At 37.7% G+C, this 24,884-nt stretch overlaps 1 protein-coding gene across 1 annotated transcript in view; it reads left to right on the plus strand.

Moving 5' to 3' along the window:
• LOC110862574 (opioid-binding protein/cell adhesion molecule homolog) overlaps positions 1-24,884 on the plus strand; it is a 68,473-nt gene that overhangs the window by 15,892 nt on the left and 27,697 nt on the right. Inside the window, exons 3-4 of the mRNA XM_022111792.2 lie at positions 12,557-13,103; positions 19,596-19,894. Of these exons, the coding sequence (XP_021967484.1) occupies positions 13,004-13,103; positions 19,596-19,894 (399 nt within the window). The 5' untranslated portion in view covers positions 12,557-13,003. The remainder of the gene's footprint in view (positions 1-12,556; positions 13,104-19,595; positions 19,895-24,884) is intronic.

A 24,884-nucleotide genomic window follows, 5' to 3' on the forward strand; every position in this document is an offset into this window, starting at 1 on the left:
AAGTTGGTTTCATTTTAATGCTTGTTGTTTTGTGGATGGGATGATGTGAGTCAAAGTGGATGGATGGAGATCAGGTGCGATTGAGGTACATAGTTAGTTCCGGGATGAATTGGAACTTTGTGGTCTACAGATATCTACAGAGATGCGGAAAAGGAAATTAAAAATATCGGAAAATGATGTCGTGAAGAGTTAATTTTATATTTCAAGGATTTTTGAATTCGAGTTAAATTAGTATACCTATGTTAATATTAAAAGTAATGTAAGAAATGAATTAGGCGGAGTCCACCATCTGAGGAGTTATTACAAATAAATATTTCTTTCTTGTAACCTTGTTACCGGAGTCGTTGTCTCACAATATTTAAAACTCTTCATAATTTTAAATTATTTTACAACTTTGTACGTATATACTTAAATCTCATTGCTTTTTGAATATCCTCCTCGCAACAAGTATTACATTCCGAATTTCTGAAAAACCAAAGAAATTCATTATCACGGCAAGTTGTAAAACTTTACTTTTACCGAGAGAATAGAGCTCTCATTTCCTATTCAACTTTCCAAACTTTTAGATTAAGTTGCCCTCAACTTGTACAATTTACATGTAATCATCTTCCCACCCCCACACACACAAGTTAAGTAACTTCTCCTCAAGTATTTCCCCCTATAACGCCATTCCGCTCCGAATTACATATTGCAAAGCAATGCACAATCAAAAACTCGATATTCTTAATATTCTTTAATGACTACTTTGTAACCATTCGTTCTCCACGACGAAATCCAGTCCATCGGGACATGCATAAAATAAGCGAGGACGACAAGGAAAAGAAGGGGAGGCCGAATTCGGTTTCACTTTAGTTCAGTGGCCGCGGAAGCTGTGGGGACATTAATATTGGAGGATAGGAGAGGGAGGGGTATGCAACATGGGCAGATGATGGGGACATCGAATAACCATTGTCCCTCTGTCCCCACACCCTTCCGCGGTCCCCGTATTTAGCTTCCCCTCCCTCATTATCCTTGTTTAGCTAATTTCTTAACCGTCCGACTTTCACCAGCCAGCATTTCGTCATTTCCCATATCCCACGGAATACCCAGCGGACTGAGGAGTGAGTGACATGGAGGAGTAGCAAGTAGAATCGCTGAGTAGTGGTGGTGGTGGTGCCATGCCGTCCCAGTAATTAACGGATTGACGAGGCAATATGCTAATTTTATGAGACATGACAAAATCAAGGCCGTAAAGTAGACCCGCAACTTTCTCCTTGGTTAAAGGAGACCCATGTAAAAAAAACTTGCCGCAATTTTATCACAATTTCTTACTCAATAATTTTAGAGACATTTTCCCCTCAAGAAAGTCCTCTTTCGAAAATTAATGACAGAAACCCGATTAGAAAGCATCGATGCAACTGTCTGTCAATCAAAGACTTAATTTTTTCCTCTCTCTCTCTTTCTCCCTATTTATCACAAACACGCAACCAAAACACGAGATGGAGAAATACTTGGTCGAATTTTTATGGAGAAAGTTTGATCATTTCTTTCCTCACATGATGTTTGTTACTACTGGAAAGCAAGGTGACGGAAGAAGAAGAAGAAGTGTGTAGTTGGCACAGAAGGAAGCCGTCACCGTTACATCATCGATTTTCCCGTTACCATTTTCCCAACTGTCCAGCAAGCAGGAGTAGTCCAGTAGTCCACCCACCGTCGTCGTCCCCTCCTTGAGATCAAGCACTCGGTCGAGTCCAAAACCATAAAATAGAATGGAATCCACTCCTCCTCTGAACCAAATTTTAAAGCAATGCATACAAATCTGTGTGTTTGCTTTCATTTAAAAATTATGCGGCACGACGAACCGTCACACGACCACCCACACATGTGTCCAATTCGAAAGTAATTTTTCCTGGGAGAAAAATTTCAATAATTCTGTCATACTTTAAACCAGAGGGTACTTTCTCCCAGCTGTAGGCCACGCGAAACAGACACAATTTGAATAGTAACTTTATTGAGGAGAGAGTTGAATTCCTAGGGCCTGTGTTGAATTACGTAAGGCAATTTTACGCAATAGCCATATTGCATAAAGCTTATTGAATTAGTACCGTTTAATATAAGTGAGCTTTTTACATAACTTTTTTCACATAATAAATTATGTAAAATTCATGATTGGCTATAATCATGCATACAAAAATCAATAGACTGCAAGTAATCTAAAGTATCCAATATTATCTTGTAAGTTATTTTCTTCTAGCTCGCCTCAATTTTCATATGATTTGTGATGTTGATATCAGAATTTAAAATCAAAAATAAATAATTATTCATTTCTTAAAATAAAGAAGATATATAAAATTCCTAAGAACAAATTATGCTACACGGCATTATGCCAACTTGCTGTTTACATAGTTTGAAATTATTCAAAAATACTTTATGCAATAACAGCATTATGCATAAAAAAATTATGCAAGAAGACCATTCACCGAATTTCTCCATTATTTTATATTTCTGATTTCTCTACAATTTATGATTCCCTTTTTTGACTTTCATGTCTCAAACTTTCCCTTATATTAAATTATATTGCATTATTTGCATCCTGTGCGTACATATTTACATACAGGGTGGTTAAAATGTCACGCCACAATGGAAAATTTTTCAATGGGAAAAGTCCCTAAATCTCCATTAGTTACAAGATTTCGGATTGAGATTTTTATAAATTATTATCAAAACTGATGACAAAATTCTTAAAATGTTGCATTTTAGAGACAAAATTTCAGTAACTAATGGAAATTTACAAATTTTTCCCATCGAAAAATTTTCCATTGTTGCGTGACATTTTAACCACCCTGTACATGTATCTATGCACTTTATCCTGTACGAAAAATAGTATTTGATGATGAATATGCACTTTTTCTCCAGAAAATCGGCTCCACCTTTTCCCTTGTCCCGCTCTTTGAATTATAGAAATAGAACGGGACACAAAAGAACAAAAGAATATAAAAAATAGAAAGCAAATCAAAGAAGGGAGAAAGAAAACCCGTCTGTTTGCCACCACGCCACTTGACATCGCTCCACTCCACGCGACTTGCTCCTTTCTTGATTTTCTCTTCTTGTACACAGTTTCTCCTACAACTTTTCTTTCTCTGGTTGGCAACACGAGTCCATTTTATTCCTTCCTACCGTGTCGTGTACTTAATAATGGTGCTTAAAATGACAAGGTGCGTCGGGTGCATGAATTTGAAAGACAAAATGTGACTTGTCTTATCGTTTTTCAATTTCAATAAATCCCACGAGCCAAAAAAATATTGGTAGCCATTCATACTTTCTCCGATAGTCATCATCATCACGGCGTAGTAAATAATGCGATGTTTTGCATGCACTTGAAACGAGATAGGGAAATATTTAGGTAGGCAGAAGCAGAAGAACAATAAGTAATCGACCCTGCCCTTATTTTGCTATGAATGTATATTTAGTCGACTTTGGAGTCCATTTAGTGGAAAAAAGCATCCCGTCACTCTTCTTCCTTTGTTTCCTCCCCGTAATTTTTTGTAATAGTTTCTTCTCTTTTTTATGAAGTGGCTGAGTGAAAGTGAACCAAACCCACACCCCGCGACTACTTCTGTCTGTCCGTCCGTATTTAGTAATAATATTCTATATACGTACATGCGTTGCTGGCCTATGCCACCCACCCATTCGTGAGTTTAACCCTGCCATGCCATTTCTCCGGCCCCAACTTTCTCCCTGCACACACATGGATTTCTTCTCATATAAGTGACTGAGAGGAGCAGATGGTTCTAAATGCATCGTTAGCCTCGTAGCCAGCCAGCTCAGCATCGTTGTGGAAATACAATACAATCCAGGAGCAGGGCAAAATGTCGACGTGTGTGGCAGAGAGCACTTTTCTCCAGAACAATACATACACACACACACACAAACAAATGTTGCTTTTTTGTGCACAATGAGCCAGCCGCACGTAGATGGATGGATCGCTGCATCTGCCTTCCTTGTCACTCATTTCTATTCATTCCTGGGAAGAAAGTGGCTCATTTGTGAGAAGGACAAGCGCATATTCGGGAAGAGTGGAAAACAATGAAAAAAACAATATTGTTCTGTTATGAATACTGACTGGAGAACTAACTTCAATCGTTGGGGCAAAGTGAAAATATTGGAATTTTTCCTGGTGATCAGGAACCAGTTGTGATCAAGGGTGGACAAAAAGTAGATCAATTTAGAGATAGGAAGGAAAGGAAATAGTACGACAGCCTTGATTTTCTCTGGGCCTCCCTCCAGTCTCGTTATCCTCCTCACATCATCCCATGTCCTCACGGGGAAAGTAGTGAAGGTGGTCATTTCCACGTAATGACCTGCCCATGCACCAGACTGGGCGACACATGGTTTTCGTGTATGTGTTTGTTTCTCTGCTAGGGAGCGAAAGAAAGCATCCCGTCCACATTTAATCGGTGCTTTATTCGATACAATTCAATTTACCGTGGCAAGATGGTCCCTGGGTAATTTGGGCAGTTAGTTCGTACTTGGGTGGGCAATTAGGCCCAATTTCGAACCATTTGTTCGCTTCCTGGCATTTTTTCAAACTACTTTCTCTCACGGACGGAGTGGATCACATCCCGGAATAATATCGCTCCGCCGGCCGTTATTGCGCCGATTTTGGTGGTAGGTTTCCTACTATATTTCCACCATGTATGTATGGCACGTGAATTATATCATTTTCTGATTGGTTCGTTACACTTAATATGCGAAGTGTACACGTGATCCAGTTTGTTTTATGTGCTATTTACGTGGCTGAAAATGAGGTGAGAAAAGTAGGTTGGATAAAATTTGAAGGGGTAACATGCCGATTTTGGTTTCTTAGCAGGGAATTAAACTACTTTGCATGCGAATAAATCTTGTAACTTTAAAAATTAAGAAGACCTCTGTGTAACAACTTTCCCTGCACGACCGGAAGGACTAGGTTAAGATAAGTGCTTATCCTAATAACCATACTCACCTCACTACAAACTAATAATTTATTTGCTACATACGTCACCTAACATGAGATACAAATTTTAATGAAAACGTGTCCTATCATCCTTATCCATGTTCCCATTTTATTCATAATTCTCTCCTCGCCATCAGTTTCATCTTCATCCTTCCTCACACACGCTTGGCACCATTTCAATGGCTCCCATTTCCTCCCAAACGTGTTTTGCAGCAGAACCCAAAGAAAAGTAAACTAGGAGGAAGATTAAGTTATCTAAAAATTCTAAACTCCTTCCTCGCCTCGAATATTTTCACGGGCTTCGTTCCCCATAAATAAATCCTGCCAAGCTTCTTGTCTCTCTTCCTGGAAACCAAACTCATAAAAATTTTCTCTCCCAACTAATTACCAAGAAAGTTGTGAATTTCGTAACGAAGCTGTAGACGAAGCCCAAAAATTCTCGATAGATATCTCCATTAATATGAAAATGTTACTTACATCGGGACAGGGTTTAGCTAGCTGCATACATGAAATTAACGAGATGATGACACTTTCAAACAAGAAGGCAGAGAGAGAGATGCTGCTCGACAAATTTTTTTGGGAAACTTATGTACAAAAAAGTTTCATTGAAATTTGCCAGCCAAAGTTTTGAAGGAAATTAAAAAAACTTGTAAGGCATGGATGCATAAGTATCCAGGCAGCAGTACCTGATAAGGGTGTGACACCAACTATGTATGTGTTCAATTTATTTAGCATACATTTGCTGATAAGTTGATGCTTTCTGGGAAAAAAATATATCGCAAATCCGGAAAAAGATTGGGGAAAGTGAAGAAATCGCATAATCTGAAAGTAGGAGTAAGTAAGTGGTGGTGGTGTTTAGAGTTCAATCGTGCATGGAACTGTGTGAGTGTGTGTGAGAGAGAGAAAAGGAAATCTGCGAATGACGTGTATTGGTTCGGGAGGAAGAAGACTTTTACTTTTAAACCATTATAAAGTGACAGGAGGAAAGAGCAAGGGAAACATCTTAAAGAAGTGGGAAAGTAGGTTAAATTTTGATATCAATGATTTCCACTTTTCCCCAAGGAAATCCAGTTTTATAAGACAAAATACAAAGTTTGTGTTGTAAATTGAATTCTTTTATTGGATTTAATGAAATCGATTTGGAATATTGAAAAGTTGTTCAGCAAAAAACAAGACACCTGCATTTCAATTCTAATTATAATTCTTGCAACATTTACTTTCCGACTTGCAAGTATGACAAGGTTTTTTCGTCCTTAAAAAACCTTTCCGGCTTTCGATTCTATAATTATTTAAGGTCACTTTCCTATTTCGTAATCAAGATAAATCTGTACATACATTGTTCGGTTCTCAATAATTAATGCAGACCTGCTAGCAAACAAAGCTTACGCAATTATACAAATCGTAACATAATATATTTACATAATTGCAAGTCCAGAAATATACATATTTCGCAAAATATATAGCCCTTTAAACCCAAGAACAAGGAACTGTTTAAGAAACCCATTACCTGACCCGAACTATGCACACATCAAATAATCCATAAAGCCATCCATCCAAACTTCTCCTCTCCTTCAAACGACTTATCTTGATAAGTTGGGCAAGTAAGAAAAACTAAAATTTCAACAAGTCTGTTCCAAAGTGTGACTAATACCTCGCTCTCTCTCCTTTAATTTATTATCCTTTAAACTCTCCGTATTAATTTTAATCCTATATAAACTTTAAGCTCCAGCAGAGTTTATTAATCTCTTAAAACTCACCCGTCTCGAAAGCCAGGCAGCCAAAAACTTTGTGAGCTCACTCAACTCACCTCAACTCATTTACTTACTTTCTCTTTCTCCCCAACATGAAAGCCAGCCTATCCTCCTGTCCAAATTCAAATTCCGATCCAGTCCACTCTACTAGTCGGCCGCGTAATAAATGAATTCGTATCAAAATTTTAATTAAGACGGGTAAAAAAGGTGCGCACTTCTGCCCAGTTTTATTCAATGGATTGGATGAGAAATTGCAATTTGCTTGGCTTTCTTCTTCTTCCTGATAAAGGAAAAATGAATAGTAATAACTCGTGCGAAAATGGATTACTCGCGCGCGTTATTATCGCACTTTCTCCAATTTCTTCTAACCCATCGTCTCCACTTTCTCTCTCTTTTTTCATTATTGAGTCGTCCATTCTGATGAGGTTGGTATGTAGTTGCTTCTGAACCTGATCTTCTCGTACGTAGCCTGAAGTATGCTACCTCTTCTGGGACGAGATCTCACCCATCCATCCATCCATCTCTCTCTCTGCCTGCCAAAAGAAGTGAAAGCCCTCACTCTGCCAACTTAACCTTGTCAGAAACTTGCCCAAGAACAAAGGAGAAGAAGATGATGGAAATTAGGCACCCAAATTTTCTCCAAGGTTCAAATATTGTGTTGGTTGTACCGAGTGGACGACGTAGTATTTCATCCACGCGGGGAGAGAAATTACTTTCACTTTCCGAAATAAAAGTGGGTTAACTCAATCACTTACTTCGTTAGTTGCTGGAATGAATATAAAAGAGTGTCTGATGGTCGGTCTTCTTCTTCTTTCGGCACAAATTTCCAATTTAGATTCACTACTTCCTGGCTGGAGAAAGTTGGTTGTATAAATATATTCTTTTTATTAATATGCATTGTAATTTTTTTATTGTTTACTTATTGATCGGGACAAGAAAGGAGTGGAGTGGAGGGGGCTAGATTGAAATGTTTCGACAAAATTGGCCAGTTTGGCCGGGTTCTGTTGTGTAATAAATAGGTAAATAAAATATAAAGACGAAAGTAGGAGGATCTTCTAGTCAGAGAGGAATTTTTAATGTAAATATGTACACAAATACGGCCAGCAAGACGGGTCAATAGTTTAGGATTAGTAAATTTAGATTCAAATAAAATAAAAGTTTTGGATTTATTTTTTTTCAATTTATACGTCCGTTTAAATTTGTTGGGAGATATTTGTTATTTATCATTTAGTTCAGATGTGAAGTTTTGGCAGTTGTCGATTTAACGCAACGCAAACTTAAGGTAACCTAATAACTAAAGATAAGATTACTACATCACTAAAATCGCTGCCTCATGAGGTGTGCTGAGTAGATCAAGCCAGTATTGCATGTAGTCCAGTGTAAAATTAATAAATTAATAGAAAATTATTACGGAAACAGACGTTAATTTTTTTAAATGTATGTAACTACATAAATTTGTTACTGTCAGAAAGATACTTTTTTTCGAATTTATCTGTTCTTTATTATAAAAAGTATTCAAAAGTGCAATACATAAATTTCTTAATTAAGGCGTGCGAAAAAAAACATGCAATTTCACTCTCTCTTACGTAACACACTAATGTACTTTTTTTACTACATATTTATATAGATAGGAGAAAAGTATTCGTGACTGCATTACACAAAATAGAATTACTTTAAAAGAAGAAATTGCTGCAACTGAATAAGTATAACATTTTCAAGTATTTCGCTTTATTTGAACAATTTCCGAGATGAGATGAATATTGAGACGAAGAAAAGAGAATCAATTCTTCTCTCGAAAACTGGGGCACTTTTTCTTCCTCCGTACGTAGGAGAAGGAGTGCATAATATGATAATCTTGTCTGGTTTGCTGTAAGTAGTCTCCTCAAGGTATCGATCTCTCCCTGTCTCGATCGGATGGGAAAAGTGGGTTCCTCTTCTGTTAAATAGCTCGCAGGAGAGAAGAACTCGGTTTGAATACTAATTGATTTGATGGTAAATGCTCTATTATTCATAAACTTATGTCATGTTAGACATAGTCAAATAAGGAGAATAATAACTTTAAAATTATTCTCTAAACATTTTACCTAACTTGTGAAGCAATTAATCCTATTTCTAGGAGTGGACATAAATTAAGAAAATTTAGAAATACTTCAGTGCCGTTGATAAAATATTTTAGTAAATTTGATATAAAAATATGTACTTTCCAGATAGAATGAATTGGGTGATCTATATTTTTCAACTTACTCCTACTTGTCACTTTACTTACCCAATTGAATTTAAATTCACCCTACATTTTTATTACGTAACTAACTAATCGACAAGTCTTGGACGTGGACAAGTTGGACATTTCTGACTTATTGAGTTTTTATTTCTTTATTCATTCAATTTATTCATTCAATTTGTATTGGCGCTGTTACATAATGTCAGTCAACTTTCTTCCTTAATCCACTTTACTAACCACATCATTTTGATTTGAGCAGTTACATAAAAGTTGTCAGTACGTGACAAGCATTGAAAACATAAATAGCAGTACAAGTATTGAATTGAATAAAGTGACACAATTTTATGTGTCACTTAAAATTGCGTGAAATTTAATTTCACTTTTGTATTTCACCTCTCCAAAAATATCTCCAAAAGTATTCACGTTCGATGATTTAAATGCGTTGAAAAGTGGCATCCCCTCCTATTCGAGGGTTCCTTAGAGGAGCAGTAAGTAGGCAAGTTTTGTTCTTCGATTCAATTAGTTTTGTGCACAGCATTAAAAGCTTTTTGAAGCCGAAGAAGCAAACCAAGATTAGTTTGAGAGTTGACTACTTTGATTAGGATCTACCTGTGCCTAACGACTTTATACTTTCCTTTGAGCCAGTCCCCTTTCAAAGAGACCAGAATAAGTATGTAGTTCGTCGTTCTCTTTCGCAATCCAACTGGATGAACCATCGTATGTAAGAAATTATCTAATGCTCATACGTGGAGAGAGAAAGAGAGGACTCAGTGACTCAGATTTTTTGCGGTTTTATATTTAATCAAGAAAACTAGGCTAGAAGGAGAGCAAAGCAAACATTCAAAACTTTCACTCTGGTGACATTTCCAGTTCGCGTGAGGACGAACGAGGAGACACACATGTATCGTGCAGGGTTTCTCAAATCAGGGTAAAATAGCGAGAAATATTGTATGATCTTTTGACACGTCAAAGAAATGAGTAGCAAAATCACGAAATTTGTCTCAAGAAACCCTACAAATCTGACACATTTATTTAACATGTATCCTTTGCCCTTCGAGTGTGTATGGACGTCGTTGTGCTGTATCGTACGTGGTGTGCGAAATTTAATAAATTTAGCTTTCACTTGGAGAGAAAGTAGTGGCATAAATCCGCTCAAAATTCTTTTCCGCTCCTCTTCTTCCACTTGAAGGAGAAAGCTAACTTGACTTATTTTTCTCGCCTTAATTAAAATGAGTGCCATATACACGAGGACATACGTAATGTTGCAACAGCACGGTCTTTGCAGGGTATCTTCGCCCAAAAAAGTTAACAACCTTGGAATGCTTTCACTCTCCCTTTTCTCTCGCGTCAGCCTCTCATCCACTCTAAAAATAAGGTGAGGACAAAGTTGTGGCAAGCTTTACCAAGTTGTTAAACATTTGTTACCACATAAGCTTAATTTCGGTAGCGAGAAATTGATTCCTAAATACCTGATAGCGAACTTTTACAATTATTAATATTATTGTTACCAAATCGTTACCAAATTTTGCACCTCCATTGTTTACTAGCAATCATATTATTTAGTGTGTTTTTTATTTGTGATCTGATCCGATGCGATGCGATGCACTGCAGCTCGTCAGCAGCTACTTAAGACTCGAAAAGCAGCAGACTCGCCCAACTTTCCCTCGTTTCAATCCCGTCGTGTTTAATTTCCTCCGTAATTACGTGATATGTCGGAGAAGCAGAGAGCACGAGGCCGTTGGAGAGTCTCAAGAATTAAAACTTTTCTGTTTACATATTTACTCTTCGTACGTACGTACGTATTTCTTGTCTTTCAAATTCGTCCGTATCCTCGACTGCTTGACAGTTGCTGGGCAAACGACGTGAGGGGACAGTTTTTGTGCATGTCTTTTCCTCTCGTCTCGCAGTAGGACAGACAGCCCCGAGGGAGACACCCATGGCTAATATTATGCAAAAATACGAGTGCAAACAGTTAATTTGAATTTGTCAGGCAGCACGTCTGTTTTTTTATAACGGGGTGTCTCTCCCAGTCAAATGGGTCAAGTAGGTGTCCAAAAAATTAGACCCTTACATAATTTCATTTCTTTCAAAGGACACGTACAATTGTACTCATCGGCTTAATTAGTCCCATGTAAATTTACAAGAAAAAAATACAATTAGCTTTCTTCGTTTGCTTGATAGTATTTTTTGTTTACGAAATCCTTGAGGTGTCCAATTTTTTTTATTTTCATGGTAGTAAAAACCATGCAGGGTAAACAGTCCGTACCGTGACAAACACGCCATTCGTCCCATGACCTCTTCTTATCTCGCCGTGTATGGAGCTTAATTAAGACCGTGTTAGGAGGGGAAAACTTGGCCAAAACAAAGTTGCGGTTTCTCTGAGGAAAGATTCACCAAAAACCAAGTTTGAGAAACAAAGATAATAAATCATTCCGTGTTGAAGGATATCGTACTAGAGGGAAACTTATTAAGGAAATTCCTCATTAGAAATTCATCCCTTTTGCCATTTAATTTAAATCCGTCCAGTCCAGGTAGTAGGTTTATTAATCGATCTATTGATATGCATGAATGACGCAAGGAAAGTATGTAAGGGGAGAAAGTCGTGTAATCAAATCCCTTTAATTTTGAGAAGTTTAATTATCCCAAATTTTCTCAAGGTTCGGCAGACTTTCTCATATTGGAATGGGGAGTTGGATTGGACTGAAGTATGGATAAGTTACACTGGATCGATTAATAAATAATATTCGGGTCTCCATATAAAATAAAATTCTTATTTGATTCTCAACTTGTATAAGTAAAATTGTAATCAAAAGACTTTTGTGAAAAGTTATAATCCAGTGAAATCAAGTTATCCTCCCAGCTTTCTCATTTCTGTCATTACTTTGCTTCAAGAAGGAGAAGGAGAAAAACCAATCGGTTGAAAATTAAGATATTCATCTTTAATTAAGGACTTTCTTCAATCCTCTAACGTGAACTTTACGTAAATATGCCCCAGCCAGTGCTCGTCGTCAAGTCAAACTCAAACTCAAACATACCAGTTAATAATCAAGAAATGCTTTAATTCCATTAAGCACGACTAAAACTTAGTCAAGGGCAAGAAGAAGAAGATGAATAAGTAAAAACTTGAGAATAAAAGAAATCAATATTATTCCAATTTCGCGGAGAAGAAAGTTAGTTGTCCAACAAGATCGGTTTGGTCGTCCTTGTTGTTGGTGACATGTCATGAATAAATTAATCTGCATGGGTAGAAATTACGGAGAAATTGGGTGGCTTGTTGTCCCCAAAATATTTCATGGATAAGGTTGGTTTAGTTAGTTAAGTATGCATTGTTTTTTAAATAGGTTGGCTCGTGTGGCGTGAATTTTCTGTATTAATTTATTTACCGACCCTGCATTGAATTATGCACGTATGTTTGTATTATCACGCTTATTAAGGTTGACACAATGATGAGAATTAAGTGGGGAATTATGTCTTAAATGCGGACTGCATGTCATCCCTGGCAAGGTTGGGTAACGTTGCAGTGGTGTAAAATTAAACACGAGAGAGAAAACAATCAACAAAGTACTTACTCATAAAACATGAAATTCAATGTCGCAATCATTTTACTTGCAGTTTGTAACGGACCAGGAACAAGCAAACAAGGAAAAGGTGTCAATTTACCAAGGACTTTACACCGTCTCGTGTGACATTTGGAACAAGGTGAAAGTGAAGAGATGAAGTGAAAGTAATGGTGTCGAAATATTTCCTGGTTTGTTGAAAATTTCTAAAAAATAAATAACTGCCAATATTTTAAAAACGATACGTATACCAAATTGATTAATTATTTTGTTCGATAAACAAACAACATGGAAATATTTACTCTGGGAAGGAACCGAATCGTATTTATTTGATACACAATTCTGTGAATGACACGTCTACGACGTAGATTTTGAAGTGTGAAAAAAACAAGCTAGCCCGAATTGAGTGCAAATCAAAGCGAGAAAAGTGAAGTACTTTAATTCAAGTCCTCTTAAGGGAGAGGAGTGTTTTTAGTCAAATTTTCAATAAGAGGAGGACACCATGTCACAAACCATACGATTCTGGAGTATTCCCTCAACCTGCTTTTTCCGCTGGATTCTAAGCGTCCCATACGTCCTTCTTCTCCTCATCACGAATCAAGGTAAGCCAATTTCTAAAAATAGGTTTTTAAATAAGAAATATTTTAGAAACAAATTGATGTCAACTGACAATGCCAAATGACAATGTCAAGCTTACGTACGTGTTCAAAGTCAGTGTCGAGTGGGACAAATTTGTACTCTATTTTTTGACCGCACACACAACTCAAAAAGTCAGCCTTGATCCAAATCCAACACTAAAAAGTGACATTGCGTTATATTCCGCCCCCTGTTAACTGGCTCAGCTCAAGCCTGCTGTCATCCTCACAACATGACAACTTCACTTTAAGGTGTCAGAATATGAAATCTGAGCGCACTTTCGCTTTCTACTTGGTTACATAACATGCAAAATATGGATGTAGAGCGGGCTATAAAGCAGAGTAAAGTGCACTCGTAATTTCATCTTTTATAAATAAATTGTCCTCTACTTTGTGGATGCGCGTATGACAAGATGAGGCTAAAAATGTCACAGGCAATTAAACCAGGGAAAACATGGGACATCACTTTGGGCCCTTAATGTAAAAGTTTGTTGGTAAAGTTGGCTTAAGCAGGAGTCAAATGGCGTTAATTGTTTTGTACTAGACTCAATTTCTCTTGGCGTCCACGTGCCGTCGATTCAACTTATGGTCAGATCGCATCGCTGCTTTCTCCATTGAAAACAACCAAACCACGGGGTTTGTTGTTGTTATTTTTCATTCAAGTTCTTAGACCTCGAGTGTTTCGTTTTGCAATGCAGGCCGTATTAATGATGAGGGTAATATGGGTAAACCGTCTCAAACGGACATAATAAAGTGGCGACATACAGTAAAATGTATAATTTCGCCATAAGAAAATTGTGTACTTTTGACCTTTGACCTCGTCCTCACGGTCATGGGTTGATCGGAGGTCAAAAATTATTGGCGGAGTTGATTTCGTGGTGAAATTTCCTTTAAAATAATAACCCACATGAAACTTAAGTTAAGTTTAATTTTGGACCTATTAACACCATTATCGAACTCGACCAAGAATTGAAAATTAGAAGCACAATGGCGAAAACCGCGTATAATGTTGAGGCGTTTTTAAGATATCCTCTTAACAGACAAACAAACCAGACGGACGGACAAAACGATCACAATAAGCGGCTCACGGCACTTAATGCTGCATTATTCTACATGCACACCGACCACTACATAACGTTTAAAGTGCTTATTAACTTTTACTTTTAATTTCATGATCGTGTCAAGACTTTCACTTTGGTGGGTGGTATCGTGCCCGGCTGGGTTCCGGCATTCATGCGAAAAACGCATAAAACCTTGGTTTCATGCAGCGCATTAAATTACGTAATGAGCAGGTTTACTGTCCAAGACGGAGAAAGCAATAATCAACCCTTGAGAAATAACGGGTACCATGTTTCGCAAATTTTTATTTACATACGGAGAAAGTCTAGGACACAATAGGATTTCCTTTAATGAATTTTTTTACGAGAAAGTTCAATCAATTTGTAAACTACTTTCGGTTTCAGTAATTCTCGTAAAACGTATTTCATACATAAACATGCAGCCATTTCTAGTAATTAAAAGAATGGTTGAGGATAAATATATACACAAATCTGCCCGAAAATGTCACACTTTTACGAAATCCTTCCTTGTAATCAATACTGTTCTGGTGCGACTTTCTCTCTTTAAAAACTGGTTCGTATACCATTTCGTAAACTGGCAAGACGATAGGATACAGATTTGATCCATGATTGCGAAACCTGGAACGCGAAGAAGTCACGGAAAGGAAAGTTAGTTTCGGCATGTTTTCCGCATTAGGTCACCAACCACCACGAACGCTGCTGCACGTTACCATCATCATCATCCTCTCGGCCACTTCATCCTTATCAACAATCAACCAACTTACTTAGCACCAACTTAAGGCTGGCACGCCTTCACTATTACTATTTATTCGCCACTGCTATTTGCTCCACAAGGCTGAGCTGCGAGGAGAAAGTGTGTCCCAATTGGAGAAAGAAAGCACTTGAGAACAACATGCTACGTTTGGCTCTATAGTGCGAACAGGATCAGGGAAAAGGTCACTTCCGCAATAAAATTCAAGTACCATACGCTCAATTCATTGTTGATAAAAAAACAATGTTATGCATGAAGTGGATGCTGTTGTTGTTGTTGTTAAGTTGTGCGCAGGAAAAATAAGTGCTTATTGTTCATTTTTTGTGCGTAATTGTACTCAATTTCTGGACGCATTTGTAAACAAAAACATGTTACTATGTGGAGAAATCTGTTTATCAAACTGGAGAAGAAATACGTAATTTAGTAGAACGCGTATAAAGCATAATTTCATGCTAGGTTTGACTTGTGAAAGTGAAATTTCCTGAAATATGTATCGCATAACTTTGTATATGTCATATATTTAGGCAAATTTTGATTGCAGGAATTAATTACCTCGAGGCTCGAGCCATACTTTATCTATAATTTAACATTTTAAATGTCCATACTACCAAAATCATACTTCGGACGTGCTAGTTGCACAATTCAAAAAGTTATTTACCATGATCTGAAAGGTTGGGTTGGGGTTGTCAAAAAGACGAAAATAATTTTGCATTTCAACGTAAGAAAATCTTCTAGACTTTCCTAAAATTCGGAACATTTAATTTTACTCATGATTAACTGAAAGAACATGATTAGCTTTTCTTATTACACACCAAAATTAATGCAAGCTACTCAACTGCCGCAATTAATTCCCCACCGCTAAATTAATTTGTTTCATAAATCAATCCCCCTTTTACGTAATACGTAAATACAAGTTCCTCCACTGTATTTTCCTGCCTGCATTGGGAACTAACTCTTAACGAGATGAGTGCCATACGTATATGAAATCTGCCTGCGTTGACTAACCAACCACGGTTGAAGAGCAAATAACTGTTATTATTGTTAAAGCGAGAAATGCGAGAGAGAAAAACCGAGCATCTCCACAGTTGGAGTTTGGGATTGGTCGGGCGGCACGTGTCCTTTGGTACTTGACGATATCGAAACACCAAATCAACAGCAACCACATTTGTCGTCGTCGTCGTCCTCGCAGTCCGCAGCAATAATTATTATGTGCATTGCTGCTTGTTTGTGCAGTGCAACACGCGGTCGCATGTAAGGACGGAAACGATACATGTGTAGGTACAAGGAAAACCCGAAATTCGGTGGTCGATGTAATGAAAGCTATCATGATGCAACTTATAATTATGCAGGGAGTGAAGCAGACGGAGAGAAAAGTGGGCAAGTAAATAAACATAGGAACTGATTCGTCAATACTGTTTAGAGTTCTGGAACATTGTGGATTGGATTTTGTGTGGAAATCAGAGGATTCTGTATTTCACGAAGGAAAAGAAATGGTCACCATCCAATTTAGATGCCCTCGGGATTTTTTACTTTTAAAAAGTTAGGAAATTAGAATTTTGATTTTTTTCTTCCATGAGAAAATAAATATAAAATAGATAAAAAATTAAAGTTAAATACCTAGTTGCTCATGAAAAACAAGCAAAATTCTAATTTCATAACTTTGTAAACCTAAACATTGTCTATTTTTGATGCAATAAAATCTTCGATTTGTACAAAACGAGAGGCGATGAATGTGTTTCACAATCGCCATTAGAGGGGAAAATTGAGAAATCCAAATTCAAAAATCCGCATATACGGGGACCTTAAAAAACCATATACAAAGATAACTCATTATTCAAGTGGGATCTATTATTTAAACACTTAAAACAATAATAACTCTAAATATCTTACTTGGCATTTAAATATGACAAAATATATTTCATACAAGTCTCCCCGTTCGCTCTGCATTTTCATAACAAAATATGACGACATTCATTCCACAAGCTTATGATAACGTTACCCAATCGAACCATTGTCCTGAAGTACGATATTCACGTATAAATTGTTAACAGCATAAAATTTGTTTATATTTCTTCCTGAGAAAGTTCACCTCACAAAGTTTCACATTCTTCTCATGAACTGCAAAAAGCGAGCTAGAGAATGGAGCTAGGAACAAAATTGGTTTTGCACATTTGCTTGGTACGAAAGGTGGGGTGAGGAGGACGGACAGGATGATTTACAGAGATTGATTTCCTCTCCAGCTCAAGAAAAAAAATAACGATTCTTAACCCGAAATTCAGTCAAGGTGAAACTATCCATAAAAAAGTGAAGGCATGAAAAATTCAAATTCTTTTTCCTTTGTTCACCTCAAAAAAAAAAAAATTTTCCGATAGTGATTTACGAATTGATGGTAAAAATGCATCCAATCCACCCAATTCAATCAGTTCAGATTAGTCTTTTTGTCAATTTTTTTTTCTATGTATGTCGTTGATGATGGATCATGTAACGAGGTCAGGTTCGTTCGAGGGGGGAAAAGTTAGCGTCGCATTGAGTTGAGTGGCCGGAAGGAAATCAATAAAATCAACAGGGCAGCAGGAATCTCATCCCAGTTTGCTTTGGAAAACGTAGATACTTGACTCTGATTTTTTTGGAAGAGGAGAACTGGATTTATTTTACGGTGCGGGGGATAGTCCACTTTAATAGGTTGGTAATAAAGTGGACGGACTGTAGTGTCGAGGTTGACCTGATTGTGTATTAATGCTTTTTCTAAAGGGGAGCGATGACGTGACACAGTTAGGCAAGTGTCAATTTCGAGTGTCAATTTAAACTTTGGAACAAACTGCCTAGAGATTGGGACCCCAACATGAGTTATGTTAAATTTGTACAATCTTGTCGTGAATTTATAATTAATAAGCGTTCTGATGATTATTATTATTATTTATGAAGTAAGTGGTAGAACAATGTAGTTAGGTATTTATTATGCTTCTTATATAGTTATAGCATTTTGTGTCATGGTTTGCAAACCAGTTATTGTTAACTGATATCCATTTACACGTGAATAAAAGTTGAAATGAAATGAGAATAAATCGGCCATTGTTTCACTGTCACTTTCTCCCCAGGTGGTGGTGGCGACGGTGGTGGTGGGAAATTGACGTAACGGGTCAGGAATATATAATAGAAGGACTGGTTTTATATTCATTTTGAGTGGATAATGTGAAATGGAGTCGGATTGTATCTTTATTTTGACGAATATATGCGGATAATATTGCGTCAATTTGGATGGTGGGTCAACCAGAGTTTTGTAGGTGTGCAGCGATGTGATGGTTTATGCATGGTTTCATAGTCTAGAAATGTCCTTCAACCTGCTAATTACTCGCTAATCAACTCAACGGACCGCACATAAAATTGAATCCGATATGGACGACTAGGTTCATTTCATATTCAAACTTTGCTGCCCATTATCTCTCTTGGAGGTCGTATTTATTTATATAAATTGTGAAAGGTTGGAAATTGATTTCCGTGACCGCTGCCGAACGCTAATTGAACTCAATTCACAAAATTATTTTATTGACGTCAGAAAATTTTCTGTAAACAATCCATCTCAAAAATCTGAACCAAATTATTTCTCAATCCTGTTCGAGTACATGTCGAGAAGAATTTATTACTTTCACTTTGTTGTCTCTGACGCAGCGCAAGTAAATAAATCCGAAGATCCTCGACTTTCTTGTGTTTGTTTATGCACACTTGAGACGAAATAATGAGAAAGTTTCCCTCTGAGAAGTTGCTTTTACTTCCAATCTCCACCCAACTACAGGTGGTCATGGTCTCGTAACGGTTCAGATGATGGTGTCAGTCTCGCATGAATTTCATATTTATGTCAACCGTGAAATTGACATTTAGTAACAAACAAAGTTTCCCCCCCTTTTCGTCCTTACGAATAGATTATGATGCAAGTTTAAACCTTTGTTTCTCCTCCTCCTTCAGGAAAAGTTGTTGCGAGGAGAAGAAAGACAATGAAAGAGAAAACGTCAAATTTCATATGCACCTACTCACACAAAAAGTTTCGCACAAAATGATGAAATATAAATAAATGTGAATGGGTCAGATTATTAAATTTGTTTCGAGCAGTTCTTCCACACAGGGTGGATAAATAAATAAATAAATCTGGTGGGTTCGTTCGTTGGTATGAATTCCACTCCACGAGACCATCAAATTTCTTTACGAGAGAGAGAAAGTCCTAATAAGAAAGTCATAATGTCACACACGTCACCACTTTCACTCGCCCCAGTTCACCTTACCCCGCACACATTACATTAGGATAAATTATATAGGAAGCCCTAGCCTATCCCAAACCTTCCCCACTATCTACTCGTCTACTACGAACGACTAATAGCAATTTGTCATTTGGTAACGACTCCTCCAGAGGAAAAAGTGGTGGAGCTAATCAACCGCGACTCGGGAGGAGGAAACCCATCAGGAGGAAGGAAACACAAAAATGTGACTGAATTGGATTGAAGTGTCATTTGTGTTGACTTCTGCTCCAATAATTTCTGCGGAGAAAGTGTCAGACTCACTTTCTCCTCTTCTTTTTTCTCTCTCACTCTCACTCATTTCAATAAATCTGAATATCCAATTTTTCTCTTTTTTCAGGAATGCTGCATCACGTCCAGGGTCGTCAAATAAGGGAGAGCCATAACCGTTTTGACCGCACGAATGGGAATCATCACCCAACCTTGCATCAAGGCCACCACTCTCACGGCCACCATTCCTCCCACGGGAATCTCCACTCCATTCACAATATCGCCAATCCCCACCAGTACACGAGCTACGAGGAGTTCCAGAGGGCCATGGAAAACCCTTTTGATACTAATACTGGATCAAATATTACCGTACCTTTGGGCGACACGGCGTTTCTGAGGTGCAAGGTGCGCAACTTGGGGGAGAGATCGGTAAGAATTTTAAATTTTTGTGGCGTCATTATGTAACTTGTTGTTGGGGGAAAAAATAAGTCAACGCGAAAGGGGATACGTGTCCAACCATCCTGAAAGTATTGTTACATAAGAAATAAATAAATAACTCGGGGCAGCCAAAGTATGGTTTGTTTTTCACGTGGGATTCGAGGTCTAGCTGGTTGTGTGGGTGGAAGGGTGATGACATAAACAACAAAAGATAAAGATAAGCATGAAAGGATAAGGATAAGGATTCGATTCACTGTCACGAAGAATAAGCTATCCTCCTTTTTTCCTTACCTTTCTTTTTATCTCGGATACATTTCCGAAAGTAATAAAGGCGCAATAATCTCCTTTTTCTAAACCTTATTTCTGTCCGGTCGAATTTATTTTAATGCAGGAGCGTCGACAGTGGCGGCGGAAGTTGTGGGGACATTTGGGGATATTGGCATTGTAGGATGGCGGATGGAGGGGTTTATACAGCATGAACAGATGATGGGGAAATTGCCCCTCTGTCCCTACCCTTCCGCGGCCACTGATCGTCGACTAGTTAAATAACTGAATAAATAATCAAAAGCAGCCCAAGAGACATACACAAGTTGAGATTACGTAAACTATTTTCAACCCATGCATGTATTCATTCAGTTTGATGAAATAACAATATATAATAACGATCCATATTGAAAAGGTAAACTAAATTTATGCACTTTTTTGTTCCAAAGTAAATAGAAATAAATATTCACGAAATATTCAAATCTGGGCCAGAGGAATAAATATCTTCGTATGAAGATTGCCTCTTTTTTCCAGCCAATTTCTTTTATATGATATTTTTCTTGGGTTTTGTCCTCTCTTTTCACAGTTTGTTTTGTGCTGGGATTCTTAAAAAACGGTGGGAAAGTAGCATCATCATCATCATCATCATCTGCTCGTCTCCTTCTTCTTTTCTTTCCCCCGTATATATTTATAGGCTGGAGAGAAAAAATCTGGGAAAGCCGTACCTGTCCCATTCGGGGGTTGGGTAAGGAGGATGAATGGCGTCGGCACGAGACAAAAAGTGGAGAGTGTAGAAAGCTTCAAAGCTCATAAAGGAAAGCAATCCATCTCTTCGTCCTTTTTCTCTGCATACTTTACTCCGGCTTAAGGAATGTGCACGAATCTTGTAAATATGTGAATTCAAGTGGCAATAAATTCAAAAATTTACAAGATCCTGTTTTATTTTCATTCTTTAAATTACCAATTCGTCCCGAGGAGATTGTATTTTTTTCGTATTTATTGTTCTATTCGGAAGAAAAACACTTTTCCTTTTTCTTTTTTGAAAGAAAGTGGAGACTCACAACATAATTTTGCTTTCTCTCTCTCTTGGAATCCGTATTATTTGTATCTTTTACTTTATGTAGGGTTACAAATGTAGGGTTTCCTTCCGCATCGTGCGCTACGGTGCCTCAGGGGAAAGTGCTACTTTCACCGATTCTGGTGCTACTACTTTCTCCGTGAAAGTGAGGAAAATGCGAACGAAAACCAGAACAGCCCGGAGGGATACGTCTTATATATTTTTTTCTGGTTTCTACCACCAAGCGAAAGATACTTGTTTTGGAGGATGGGAAGGTTGAGAAAAGAGCAACAAACAGGGAGAAAGCAAGTCTAAGGTTGAGGTTGGTGGGTGGGTGAAAGTAGCAGGTTCTGGTATATACCAGTATTTACACTTTCATCAATTTTATCCCCATCTTTTTGAGGTTGCTGAGAAGAAATTGTATAATGCTCATTCCACGATGGAATCTCTCTTTGATGTTTTTGGAACGGATTGCGAATGGAAGACGAAAGAAGGAAGGAGCAGAAATGTTTTAAGAGGAGAAGAAGAAGAAGGCACAACAGAGATAATAATAATGATGAGATATCCACCATGATGATGATACACATGGGCACATATTACTTTCCTCCCCGTGACGAGGAGGACGACTTTCTCTTTCCTTGTCTCGACAGTGATTTCGCTGTTTACTTTTCAACTACTTGTGCAATTCTTGTATGATGGCATCCATCCCGACAAATATTTGATGTTTGGTCGGAGTAAACAGATGTAAAGAGGAATAAAGAGATTTGATTGCGGTTGGTTGGAGTTGGAGGGATGCGAATATTCACGTCATTTCTGGCCATGTCACATAGATATTTTGACTTGCCCGTAATTTCCCATGGTATGTGGGATCAATTACAAAAATCTGGAGCGGACAGAAATTTTTAACTTGGAAAGGAAAGCAACTTTCTCTCTCCCCCAGAAGAAGGAAAGTGGCATTGAGTTGCCCTTCACCTTAAATCGCGAATCGACATTATTTACCAAAAAAGTAGAAGAGACAGACAGCCCGCTAGCCAAACTAATTGCGAAATTCGTTTAGATTGGATTGGGAATTGGAATAGATTTTCTGCCAACTTTCTTATCCGATAGCGTTACATTTGTTTACAAATGAAGACAAACTATCGATATCTGGTTGGTATCAAGTTGACCTTTATTTGTTATTGTGCAAACATCATCAAATTGAGCAACTGACTGAGTTTGCAAAGACGAGGATTGCCTAATGCATTCTAGACAAGTTTGAAAAGGCCCGTGAAAAGTGAAAACTTGAAGGTTTTAGGAAGTTGCATAATGGAAAGTGAACTTTTGCAAGGAGAGAAAGTTGACACGAAAGGTTACATAAAGGGAACAAGACATTTTAATAATTAAGAAGAGCGAGACTGCAAAATGTGCATCACACATTGATGCGTCCATCGTCTTGACCATAACATGAATACGATTTGGGGAAATGGCACGATTACAAATTTAGGCAAGGTGGCTGACTAGCTAGCGGCGTGGGTGCCATAATAAAACTTTTACTTACAATGGAGGTCTCCCAACGTATGCTTACAGATTTACGATTAGACCAAACCAGTATCAATCAATCAGAAATTTAATTGGTATGAAATTTGCAAATGACACTATCCGCCAATGCTCAGGTTTGGCAGATAAATTTACACAAGAAGAGGAGAAAACGCGCAGTAAATTTGAAAAGTGTAAAATTTGCCAACCCTGGGGCACATTTTCTCCTCTTTATATGCAAATATCTAAGCCAAACCTGCGCGTTAGCAGATAGTGTCATTTGCGAATTTCATACTAATTACATTTTTAATGGATTGACACTAGTTTTGCCTAACCGTAAATCTGTGAGCAAACGCTGGGAGACCTCCATTGTTCGACACGACTCTTCCCAGAAGGTGCATCATATCATATCATATCGCATCATTTATTAATGCTGCTCACCCGGCCAGACTGGGTTACACGGTGCAATACCTTTGTAACATTTTGCGAAGACGGGGAGACGAAGAGAGAGGAATTTCTTCCATCTAATATTGCTCATCGGGAGGAAGTTGAGAGGAAGACGGGAGAGGAAATGAATACGGAAATTATATTTGATGGAAACTTTGAGCCCTTTGGCTTCTCATCCTTCCTTTCATAAGTCTCTCCTTCGCAATGAAATGGAATCGTGGAGCGGCAAACCTGGGGAAAACCGCAAGTTCTCAAATAATAGGGGAGCAGATACGAACGGAGAAGAAAGTCAAGGGCTGGAGGATATTATTGGAAGGATGAAAATAATGCTCAAGGAGAAAGTATGATATAAAAAGATGGAGTGTTGGGAATGGTCATGACGCTTAAAAGTCGTTACATTTTGTCCAATAAAATGTAAACTTTGCGAATTACGAATATTGGGATGTTATGCAATATGCTGTTATTAATATGACTTCACCAGAAAAATTGGAAGGTTTGACTTTGTCCTAGTTTTTTTTTGCTGGTGACGTAGCCCTTTCCTTTCCTGGATCTGGTTTTGGTAGTAAATAGGCAAGCGAAAGAGAGTGAAAGTCATGGTGAACGTGCAAATAAATAGTATTTGAGGAAATCCTATACATTCAACTGAGCAGAAGAGTGGAGTGGATCGGTATGTTGTCATTTCTTCTCTCTCATCCTTCACTAATAAACTATTGTGTAGACAGTGGTGAGAAAAGCACGCACTTTTTCTGCACATTTATCATGCTAAACCACACAAATAGGAAGAAATACCAACGCGTATATGCTGTTCGTCGTTAGTGTCGCACAGTTCATTTTATCCAGTTGATCCGGTTTAAATTACTAATGGGAGTTTTATGGTAATTTCTGTTTCAATACATAAATGCACATTGAAAATATAATTATGACACATAATTCAAGAAAAATTATAAATTTTACATTAAATTTTTTTTGCACATTTCAACGCCGCATTAGAAATTTAGGATTTTATCCGTATTATTACATTTAAAAGGTCCATTGGCTATATAGCAATAAATTTTGAATAGTAATCAATCTTTTTACAAATTTCCGATCTCATCTCTCTCTCATTCGAACCGTAATAATAATAAATAAATAGTTTTGCTTGCAAATTTCCGTCCCTTTTCTCTCCCGGCTCAATTAAGCCATCCATCCATACATTTGATTTCAGGCTGCACTGCATTGTCTCCTTTAATTTGACAGTATTGATTTGTTCGTTGGTTCGCAATAATAAAGCAATTTAATTAGCATGACATGCATGCATCCAATCCGCTGCACCGGGAAGACGTAGAACAAATGGGGCAATAATACGGAGAGAGGAGAGAAATTTGATTACGCCGGAAAAGAGGGAACAAGCTCCATTAATTCTGAATTAATGTAGTGAAGTGGCCTTCACTCCACTTCGGGGCAGGATTGGGTTACCACGCAGGATAAATAAATCCATGAAATGAATCCTCCTCGCTCCCAGCCTGTCATCCATCCAGTTTTGTGAGAATAAATCTCAACGAAATTCTGATACACTTCTTTTACCCGTACAAACGAATGACATGGTTTGCTTTGTGGATGAATGTATTGATGACTTTGTTGGATATTCAGTCCATAGATTTTCTCAGGCTTAATTGGTATCTCATTACATGGAGGAAAATTATTCGGAATTATTGCAAG

The sequence above is a fragment of the Folsomia candida genome, unplaced genomic scaffold (assembly GCF_002217175.1).
Source record: "Folsomia candida strain VU population unplaced genomic scaffold, ASM221717v1 Fcan01_Sc061, whole genome shotgun sequence".
Classification (NCBI taxonomy): domain Eukaryota; kingdom Metazoa; phylum Arthropoda; class Collembola; order Entomobryomorpha; family Isotomidae; genus Folsomia; species Folsomia candida.